The 11,337-nt window shown below is 48.6% G+C and overlaps 1 protein-coding gene across 1 annotated transcript; it reads right to left on the reverse strand.

Annotated features, from left to right (window-relative positions):
- Positions 1–4,893: 4,893 nt before the first annotated feature.
- CRX (cone-rod homeobox) lies at positions 4,894–10,844 on the reverse strand. The gene is made up of 3 exons (XM_007997374.3): positions 10,745–10,844; positions 8,845–8,996; positions 4,894–5,541 (listed from the first exon to the last, which is right to left on the reverse strand). The coding sequence occupies exons 1-3, from the start codon at positions 10,842–10,844 to the stop codon at positions 4,894–4,896; spliced, it is 900 nt and encodes a 299-aa protein (XP_007995565.1).
- Between the last annotated feature and the right edge of the window lie 493 nt (positions 10,845–11,337).

Consider the following 11,337-nt stretch of genomic DNA (forward strand, 5'->3'; position numbering starts at 1 on the left):
TAAATGCTTATTGAGCTCTTTCCCTGGACCCAGCTTCAGGACCAAGTAACTAATACAATAACGTCATTTCATTCTCTTGAGGTAGGTCTTCTTAGATGCTCCATGCTACAGGTGGGGAAATTGAGGCTAGGAGAAAGGAATCACTCGAGGTCAGATGACAAGAGGCTGAGCCAAGCTCGGACAGCAAGTATGACCCTCCATCTTTTGTATAACTCCCAGTCATCCCCCAACAGCAATCTTAACCTGGGATTCAGCAATTGAGAGGAATATAGGCAGAGAGAGATGACCTAGAAGCCGGGCGCGGTGGCTCACGCCTATAATCCCAGCACTTTCGGAGTCTGAGGTGGGTGGATCACTTGAGGTCAGGAGTTCAAGACCAGCCTGGCAAATATGGCGAAACTTCATCTCTACTAAAACATACAAAAATTAGCCGGGCGTGGTGGTGGACGCCTGTAGTCTCAGCTACTTAGGAAGCTGAGGCAGGAGAATCACTTGAGCCCAGTAGGAGGAGGAGGTTGCAGTGAACTGAGATCAAGCCACTGTACTCCAGCCTGGGTGACAGAGTGAGACCCCGTCTCAAAAAAAAACAGAAAACAAAAAACAAAAAAACAACCTAGAGCTGGAAAAACAGGAACTCAGAGGTGGGCCAGGCATGGTGGTTCACACCTGTAATCGCAGCACTTTGAGAGTCCGAGACAGGTGGATTGCTTGAGCCCAGGAGTTCGAGACCAGCCTGGCAGCATGGCGAAACCTTGTCTCTACTGAAAATACAAAAATTAGCCGGGCGTGGTGGCGGGCACCTATAGTTCCAGCTACTCAGGTGGCTGAGGTGAGAGGATTACTTGAGCCCAGGAGGCAGAGGTTGCAGTGACTGAAGACCACGCCACTGCACTTCAGCCTGGGTGACACAGTGAGACCCTGTCTAAAAAAAAAGAAAAAGAAAAAAACAGTCAGAAAAAAGTCAGATGCAAAGAAAAAGAGGAGGGAAAGAAAGAAAAAGGTGAAAATCCATCAAAATGAAACAAGGACCTGGGAGTCTGAAAGACAAGAGGAAGAAAGGAAAGAGAGAGAGGAGAAGAGATGAGAGAGAAAGGGTGAGATTGAGAAACTGAAAAGGATCGGGGGAAGAGCTGAAGCTGAAGAGGGCTGGATGCTGAGAGGGAAGGCTGGGCCGGAGGCTGGGCGTGGCTGTAAATGCTGGCGTTGATCTTCACATCCTGCCACTGAGACAGCGATCATTCTCATCACCCCCCTGTTTTTTCAGGAGGGGCACTGGAAGGTCACAGATGGGTGGGGCTGGGGCTGGCCCTGGGGACCCCTGTTCCTCCTCCTCCTCCTTTTTATTTGTTTATTTATTTATTTATTTTTCTTTGGAGACAGGGTCTCTTGTTCCGTCACCCAGGCTGGAGTGCAGTGGTGCAGTCATAGCTCCCTGCAGCCTCAAACTCCTGGGCTCAAGAAATCCTCTTATCTCAGCCTCCCGAGTAGCTGGGACCACAGGCACACATCACCACGCCTAGGTAATTTTTTACAATTTTTTTTAGAGGCAGAGGTCTCGCTATGTTGCCCGGGCTGGTCTCAAACTCCTAGCCGTAATCAATCCTCCCTCCTCAGCTTCTCAGAGCACTGGATTACAGGCGTGAGCCACTGCACCCAGTCACTGATCCTTTGTCAACTGGCTTTAGAGAGATGTCAAGGAAAGGAGGGTGATGAGATAGGAAACACATGGATGGGCCCAGGTCCCACAGACAGAAGGAACAGAGCAGTTCCTGTTTCTACCTGCCCCTCCTGGAAACAACACGGAAATTAAAGAATCACCCAGACTTTAAATGAGATCCAACATTTTAATAGGTTTCACTCTGTGGGTGGGCAGAGAAGGCAGACCCAGAGGCCAGTGTGTGGGGAAGAGGAGGACAGAGAAGGTGGCACCTTCTCAGGGAAGCTCCTGGCTTCTTCCTTCTGTCCCCACCTGCCTTGTCACTCTTCCTGGCTTTAGGATGTAGAACGTTTGAAATCCCCCGTGCACAGCTTGAAGAACCAGCACTCAGGAGCCCAGCCCAGGAAAAGCAACTTGTAACCTCCTAGCCAGATTTGGCTCCCTGCCGTCTCCGGCTCCTGGTGGAGTCTCAGAAGATCCCAGGATCAGGCTGTGTTGAAGTCTTACCCCGTCGGCCTGTGATGAGGGCCCCTTGGCCTCCATTATTTCCCACTCTTTCCCAGAACCTTGCATCCCTCCTTCAGTCCCTCCCTGACTCCCATCAAGTTTCTATGACTTGTTTGCACAAGACGCAGCCTCCCTGGTGAATAAGGAGAAGATTCTCGTCCACGCCTGAGTCCCGGCCTCCGGTGCAGAGCTTCAGTGTCTCTGAAGAATGAAATTTATAGTGGATTCTGGTCCCAACGTTTGCACAGACCCAGGGCACAATATCATCTCACCCCTGCCCCTCCCGTGTGAATTCTGTCTAGCTCCCCCAGCCTCCCCAGTGACATATGTTGTCTTCCTCTGTCTGTATTTTCATCCCACACTGGACTCTTGAGCCACTCCTGGGTTATTTTTGTTGTCGTTATGATTGAGACGGAGTTTCGCTCTTGTGACCCAGGCTGGAGTGCAGTGGCACAATCTCTTGCTCTCTTCAACCTCCGCCTCCCGGGTTCTAGCAATTCTCCTGCCTCAGCCTCCCGAGTAGCTGGGATTACAGGCGTGTGCCACCATGCCCGGCTAATTTTTGTATTATTAATAGAGACAGGGTTTCACCATGTTGGCCAGGCTGGTCTCGAACTCCTGACCTCAGGTGATCCACCTGCCTCGGCCTCCCAAAAGTGCTGGGATTACAGGTGTGAGCCACCACGCCCAGCCCACTCCTGGGCTTAATGTCCCAGAACCCAGCAAGACTCAGGCCTATGAGAGATGAACACATTTTATGTTGAATAAAAGCCTCTTTGTGGGCTCTAGAGATCAGGGTGTGCCCCTCAGGGGTCTAGGCTGTATGCACCTCTTCTGGTCTGGTGCTGGAAACATCATCTGATACCTCTCAGCCTCTCTCCTCTCCGCCTCTCTTCACACCTCGCCTTTCTCCTGACCCTGGGGTGCTGCTGACAGTGTGCACCGGCTCGGAAGCGTATATTGTGCCCTATCTCTTCCCAACTCTTAGTTCAGCGACCTCAGGTTGCTAGCTTGAAGTCAGCCATGGTGGGAATAGTTACACCACGGAAACTGACAAACACTCCACAACCAAGCTTTTCCTCTTCCTTGGAGAGCCCATTGTTAGACCTCTGCCAGCACACCACTGCCTTCCTGCCCTGCTTTTTTTTTTACCCCTTGCCTTGTGAACTCCACCGATGAGCGGCTCTTAGATCCCGCCTCCCCACCCAAAAATGGAAGGAGAACTCAGACTGAGGAGGCAGGGAGCCAGCACCCAACTTCTGAGCATCAAACGACTTCAGTCCGTCTTCAGGTTCTCACGAGTGCTTGCCTGTGTCACCATGAGTAAAATTCTATTTCAAGAAATAATGGTGCCACCCCAGGAAAATGTCCTCAAGTCAAGCTCTATTTTCCAATCCCACCATCGAAACTGAACACCAAAAAAAAAAAAAAAAAATCTAAAAAAGGAAATGTATTTTTGAAATGTAGGAGTGCCTCCTCCAAATCTATGTCCCCCTCTTCCTGTCTCTTGTTTATTTACAGATGGGTGGCTGTCCAGTTGCTTCTTGTCTGTGAAATAGCCATAACTATAGGTGGTACGTCCCATGCAGCTACCCCAATTCCACCAGTGTCTCACCTTTAGAAAATCCTACAACAAAAGAAAAAAGGAGTAGAGATGCAACAGGCAAGCTGCGTTTCATTTCCCTACCAAATATATACATTCCCAATATGCTAATGAGCGAATGAGTGATCAAATGTCTTTTTAAAGAAACTAAGAAGAAAAAGTACATATATGTATAGCTACATATATGAATATAGATCTTTGTCTTTCAAACAGCCCCCTAAACCTACCAGGTAAGCCTGACATTCGTGAAGTCTGTAAAATTCCCAGATGATTTATTTTTAATGTAACTGCATCATTGGCCTGAGGTTTCCCAATGGGGCTTCTTAAAGTCTGTCTTTGGAATTTCTAGAAAGGTCCTTAACCATATGCTAAAGAAGTGTCCACATGTAGGGCTGGGCACCGTGGCTCACACCTGTAATCCCAGCACCTTGGGAGGCCGAGGCGGGCGGATCACTTGAGGTCAGGGGTTCGAGACCAGCCTGGCCAACATGCTGAAACCCCGTTTCTACTAACAATACAAAAAACTAGCTGGGTGTGGTGGAGCACACCTGTAATCCCAGCTACTTGGGAGGTTGAGGCAGGAGCATCGCCGGAACCCAAGAGGCGAAGGTTGCAGTGAGCTGAGATCGCACCACTGCACTCCAGCCTGGGCCACACAGCCAGACTCCGAGTCTCAAAGAAAAGTGTCCACGTGGAAAGTTAAGGAATCAAGCCCCTCTACCTGCTTGTTCAAGGGCATGGTGATTCTGACCTAAACATGACCCCAAATCAACTGCAAGTTTGGTTTGATTTCTTCTTGGAGCAAGTTCTCAGCACCCCTTTCTGAAGCCTGGAGCTCGTGGTGTACTTCAGCCGTCACAGTCGTGCCAGACGGTGTTGGGGTTGAGAGAATCACTAGGACCTGTGAACTGTCCCGGGAGAGGGAGGAGCCTCTCCCTGTGGAGGAAAGGGGTGGGCTCTGTAAGCTGAACACGTAGCCGCAGAGACCATGGCTGTCGGCTGTCGGAAGGACAGCTGGTTCCGGTTGCTTTCTCAGGGATGCCGTCCGGGATCTAAGCTGCAGGGAAGCAGATTCGGAAGAGAAAGGGTCCCGAGGCCCGACGGGGAGAGATGGAGACTGCGTCCTCTACAAGATCTGAAACTTCCAGGCACTCTGATCCTTGTAGTCCAGAGGGTCCATGGGGTTGTAGGTGAATTTCCAGGTGCCCGTGGGGTCCTTGAATTCCAAGCTATCCACGGGGCTGTAGGCGCTGTAGCTCTGGCCTGATAGGGAGGTGGGGGACTGGGCCAGGGAAGGTCCCACCGAGGGGCCAGACAGGGGGCTAAGAGCTGGGCCCCCTAACTGGGGCACCATGGGAGAAAGGTAGGGGTCTAGGCCGCTGAAATAGGAGCTCGGAGACCCATAGGCGGAGGGGGAAGAGCAGAAAGCGGAGGCTGGGGCATAGGTCATGGCATAGGGGGCCGAGGTCAGAGACGGCCCCGAGGCCACCAGCCCAGCCCTCTGTGCCTCAGGCAAAGGGGACTCTGATGCTGGGCTCCAGATGGACACAGTGGCCACTGCCGTGGTTGGGGAGCCTGAGGGGCCGGGCAGAGGGGGACTGTAGGAATCTGAGATGCCCAGAGGGTCTGGACAAACATCCGTGGAGGGTCTTGGGGACGTGCCTGCCTTCCTCTTGGCAGGCCGGGCCTTGGCCTGGCCCCCTGGGGGCTGCTGCTGCTGTTTCTGCTGCTGCCGCTGCTGCCTGCATTTAGCCCTGCGGTTCTTGAACCAAACCTGCGGGTAAGAGGGGAGATGGGGGTGGGTAAGTGAGGAAGAGGCCCAGGAGAGCCGCAGGGTGCTCGGGGATGAGGACGCTTGTTGGTGAGAGGTGCTGGGGTCACATCTCTCTACTTTGCATCCAGCTGTGGGGCATCTATTCATCCATCCATCCATCTATCCATCCAATCATACCTGCATGTGTGCATGAACACAAACATACGTCATACCTACAGGCATTCATCCATCCATCTAATACAAACATGCACACGTACCATTATGCATACATACACCATACGCACATACATCATGCCTACATTTACCCATCTAATACAAACATGCACACGTACAATTATACATACATACACCAAACACATGTACATCATGCCTACATTTACCCATCTATCTGATCACACATGCATACATCACACACATATACATCATACATACATTCCCTGGTCCATCTGATCATACATGCAAGTGCACATACATACATTATTCACACATACATCATGCATGCATTAATGGAGCCATCTGATCATACATACATACATCATACACATATTCATCCATCCATCTGATCATACAGATATACAATTATACATACATACATTGTACACACACACATCGTACACACATACATCATACATATATACACATTAATCCATACATACAATCATACAAACACATATTTCATTTATCCATCTAATTATATATACATGCATACACTCATATATACATAAATAAACCCATCCAGTCATCCAATCATGCATGCATGCATACATACATCATACCCTACAGGCATTCATCCATCCATCTAATACAAATATACACACATACAATTATACAGGCATGCAGCATACATGCATGCATCATGCATACATTTATCCATCTATCTGATCATACATACTTCATACACATATTCATCCATCTGGTCATATGAACATACAAATATCCAATTATAGGCACATACATTGTACACATGTAACATCATACATAACTATGCACTAATCTATCTAATCATACATACATACAATCACACAAACACACATATTTCATTTATCCTTCCAATCATACACGTGTATATGCACATATACATAACATCATACCTGCAGCATACAAACATACATGCATACAATTATACATACATACACTATACACACATACATTATGTAGACATCCATCTGATCATACATATATACCTCACACATGTATATGTTGTACAAACATTCACCAGTCCATCTGATCATACATACATCAGACATACACTTGTCCATCTGATGATACATACAATTGTACACACAAATCATACATAGATTTATCCATTTGTCTTATACATATAATTATATGTACATACATCAAACACACATACATCATACATTAATGGATCTATCTAATCATACATACATCACATGCACATTCATCCATCCATCCGATTATACAAGCATACAAATATACGATTATACACACATACATCATACACACATGGTACACATATATACAGTAATTTATCCAATCATACGTATATCCAGTCACACAAACACACACATTTTATTTATCTGTCCAATCACATACACCTGCATACACTCATATATACATAAATACACCAATCCAGCTGGACACGGTGGCTCACATCTGTAAGCCCAGCACTTTGGGAGGCCAAAGCAAGTGGATCATGAGGTCAGGAGTTCGACACCAGCCTGACCAACATGGTGAAATCCTGTCTCTATTAAAATACAAAAATTAGCCCGGTATGGTGGTGCGTGCCTGTAATTCCAGCTACGCAGGAGGCTGAGGCAGGAGAACTGCTTGAAGCCAGGAGGCGGAGGTTGCAGTGAGCCGAGATCGTGCCACTCCAGCCTGGGCAACAGAGCGAGACTCTGTTTCAAATAAATAAATAAATACACCCATCCATCCATCCAATCATGCATGCATGTATACATACAATTGTACATGTGTACATGCATCATGTATACATATATCATGCGTGCATACATTCATCATCTATCTAATCATACCTACGTGCGTTCATACAAACACACATATATAAATGTATCCGTCCATCATACACACAGACACTCATATATACACATACATACACTCATCCATGCTTCCAGTCATACATGCACACACACATATACAGTCACACATACATTCATCTCTGCATCCACCCATCCATCCAACCATCTATTCAGTCAATGAATAAACATGCATTAACCATCTTCTGCTACTCTGAGGGTCCATCAGTGGAACTGACATTCTAGTTGGGAGAGACAGAGTCTAAATAAACGGACTCTGAGATACCATACGTAAACTGTATGAACGTATGATCATATGAACATACAAATATACAATTATAGGCACATACATTGTACACACATAACATCAGACAAAACTATGCACTAATCTATCTAATCATACATACATACAATCACACAAACACACATATTTCATTTATCCTTCCAATCATACACATGTATGTATGCACATATATGTAACATCATACCTGCAGCATATAAACATATGTAACTGTATGGTATCTCAGAGGGCGATAGATACAAACATACGTAAACTGCCGGGCGCGGTGGCTCACGCCTGTAATCCCAGCACTTTGGGAGGCCGAGGCGGGCGGATCACAAGGTCAGGAGATCGAGACCACGGTGAAACCCCGTCTCTACTAAAAATACAAAAAATTAGCCGGGCGCGGTAGTGGGCGCCTGTAGTCCCAGCTACTCAGGAGGCTGAGGCAGGAGAATGGCGTGAACCCGGGAGGCGAAGCTTGCAGTGAGCCGAGGTCGCGCCACTGCACTCCAGCCTGGGGGACACAGCGAGACTCCGTCTCCAAAAAAAAAAAAAAACCAACATACGTAAACTGTATGGTATCTCAGAGGGCGATAGACACTGTGGAGGAAACGATTAAGCGGGATAGCGGGCAGCAGTAGAGTCAGGGTCTTGGGGAAATACTGCAATGTTAAATGCTGTGTTAAGCGTGGGTCTCATTGATTGGCAAACAAAGGCTCGAACAAGGGACCTGCTGTGTGGTTATCTGGAAAATAAGATAGAGAAAACTTAGTGCAAAGACCCGAGGCAGGAGGGTGCTTGGCAGGCAGGTCAGAGCCCGGCACAGCTGGAGAGGAGCAAGGGGCAATGAAAGCCTTAAGAGGCGGTCAGTGGTATGGTGGGGAGAGGAATTATTGTCTCCTTGATAACTTTGGCTGTCACTCTGCGATCGCTCCCTCCTCCCATCACTCTGAGTTCCGGCAAGGGCCCCTGGAAGGTCACAGGAAGGGTCGGGAGGGGTCCAGGGACCCTCTAGCCCACCTGAACCCTGGACTCGGGCAGATTGATCTTCAGAGCCACCTCCTCGCGGGCATAGACGTCTGGGTACTGGGTCTTGGCAAACAATGCCTCCAGCTCCTCCAGTTGGCTCCGGGTGAAGGTGGTCCGCTCCCGCCGCTGCTTCCTGGGGGCGCCTGGGGTGGGACGTGAAACAGGACCCTCAGGTCATCCACCATGGGCTGATGTGAGGCCCTGAGGCTGGGTGGGATGCCAAGAATTCCATCCCGGTTGCCATCTGCCTAAACTAAGGATGGAATGCACATTCCCTGCCCTTCTAACGCCTTCCTCTGTGCCAGGCACTCTGTAGCTCCTGCCTGACCCCAAGGGGAATTGGCTTTAGCTCTACGAGGAGGCGTGTGAGTCATTTTTCCCTCTTCTAAGCTTTCTCATGCACTAAGACATATTCAGTTGAAGCATGACATCGCTGACATTCAACCATTTCTAGCCTATAAAAGTAGCAAGTCTGGGCCGGGCACGGTGGCTCACGCATGTAATCCCAGCACTTTGGGAGGCCGAGGCGGGCAGATCACAAAGTCAAGAGATCCAGAACCAGCCTGGCCAACATGGTGAACCCCTGTCTCTACTAAAAATACAAAAAATTAGCCAGGCGTGGTGGCTCCCAGCTACTCGGGAGGCTGAGGCAGGAGAATCCCTTGAACCCAGAAGGCAGAGGTTGCAGTGAGCCGAGATTACGCCACTGCACTCCAGCCTGGTGACAGAACGAGGTTCCGTCTCAAAAAAAAAAAAGAAAGTAGCAAGTCCACACCGCTCAACGTAATGCAAAAAAACAAAAACAAAAGCAAGAGCTAAAGAATAATGCTACAAATAATTGAGTGCTCACTTCTCTTAAAAATAAGGCTTTATGAAAATTAGCTGGGCATGGTGGCGTGTGCCTGTAATCCCAGCTACTTGGGAGGCTGAGGCAGGAGAGTCACTTGAACCTGGGAGGCAGAAGTTGCAGTGAGCCAATATTGCACCATTGCACTCCAGCCTGGGCAGGAGTGAAAGTCCGTCTAAACTCCATCTCAAAATAAATAAATAAATAAATAAGGCTTTGCAGGCCAGGTGCAGTGGCTTATGCCTGTAAGCCCAACACTTTGGGAGGCTGAGTCAGGTGAATTATTTGAACCCAGGAGTTTGAGATCAGCCTGGGCAACATAGGGAGACCCAATCTCTACAAAAAAAAAAAAAATTAATTAATTTTGTCTATGTTTTGTATAATCCAGATCCTGCACAATCTACAAAAACTTTAAAAAATTAGCCAGGCATGGTGGCATGCACCTGTAATCCTAGCTATTTGGGAGGCCGAGGCAAGAGGATCGCTTGAGCCCAAGAGTTCAAGGCTGCAGTGAGCCATGATTGCACCATTGCACTTCCGAGTAGACAACAGAGTGAGACATTATCTCAAAAATAAAATAAAACAAACAAACAAATAAACAAAGCTTTGCTGCCTAGGCACAATGGCTCACACCTGCAGTCCCAGCTACTCAGGAGGCTAAGGTGGGAGGATCGCTTGAACCCAGGAGTTTGAGGCTGCAGTGAGCCGTGACCGCCACCACTGCACTCCAGCCTGGGCGACAGAGTGCGAGACCCTATCTCTGAAAAATAAATAAATAATAAAGTTTTGCTAACAGATGAAAATTCCTCTTGATTCCCCTTCCAAATTACATCCCCTCTTCCCCACCCCGAAAGGAACCTCTGTCCTGAATTTCTAGGACTGCACATGTTTTTCTAAGTGACGTGCATTTCAGATGAACCCAGAGGGGTGATATATGGCCCTGAAGTTGCCCCGTGACTGCTTTTTTCCTGGGGCAGAGGGACCCCAGAGGTCCTCTAAGAGGTGAGGCCAGCCTGGGGTGCCGAGAGAAACGACTGTACTCACTTGGGTAGGGCACAGCCTGGTGCATCAGATCCACACTGGGGCCACTTAGGGCCAAGGCGTTGACGGAATAGTGAGGCCCCGGGTTCATATACGCCATCATGATCTTCGGGGACGCTGAGGCCCAAGTCAGGGGGCCTGCAAGAGAAGAGGAGGGGTGCTCACTCACTTACCAGTTACTCACCACAGGGCGACAAGCAGGCTGAGATTCAAATCCTGCCTCGGTCTCCTCTTAGGTACGTGACCTTGGCCATTTATCTCACCTCCGTACCTCTGTGTCCTCACGTATAAAATGGCCTCTGCTTAAGGTTCTCAGAGCTTTCTTTATTATTATTATTATTTTTTTTTGAGATGGAGTCTCGCTCTGTCGCCCGGGCTGGAGTGCAGTGGCACGATCTCGGCTCACTGCAAGCTCCGCCTCCCGGGTTCCCGCCATTCTCCTGCCTCAGCCTCCCAAGTAGCTGGGACTACAGGCACCCGCCACCTCGCCCAGCTAATTTTTTTGTATTTTTTTAGTAGAGACGGGGTTTCACTGTGTTAGCCAGGATGGTCTCGATCTCCTGACCTCATGATCCACCCGTCTCAGCCTTCCAAAG

The sequence above is a fragment of the Chlorocebus sabaeus genome, chromosome 6 (genome assembly GCF_047675955.1).
Source record: "Chlorocebus sabaeus isolate Y175 chromosome 6, mChlSab1.0.hap1, whole genome shotgun sequence".
Classification (NCBI taxonomy): Eukaryota; Metazoa; Chordata; class Mammalia; order Primates; family Cercopithecidae; genus Chlorocebus; species Chlorocebus sabaeus.

Excerpts from the sequence above, each read along its gene's own strand:
- CRX (XM_007997374.3), bottom strand. The coding sequence starts at position 10,844 with ATGATGGCGTATATGAACCCGGGGCCTCACTATTCCGTCAACGCCTTG. Across the intron at positions 8,997-10,744 it reads CCAGGCTGTGCCCTACCCAA|GCGCCCCCAGGAAGCAGCGG; the intron begins GTGAGTACAGTC and ends GTCCCACCCCAG. Across the intron at positions 5,542-8,844 it reads TGCCCGAGTCCAGGGTTCAG|GTTTGGTTCAAGAACCGCAG; the intron begins GTGGGCTAGAGG and ends TCTTACCCGCAG.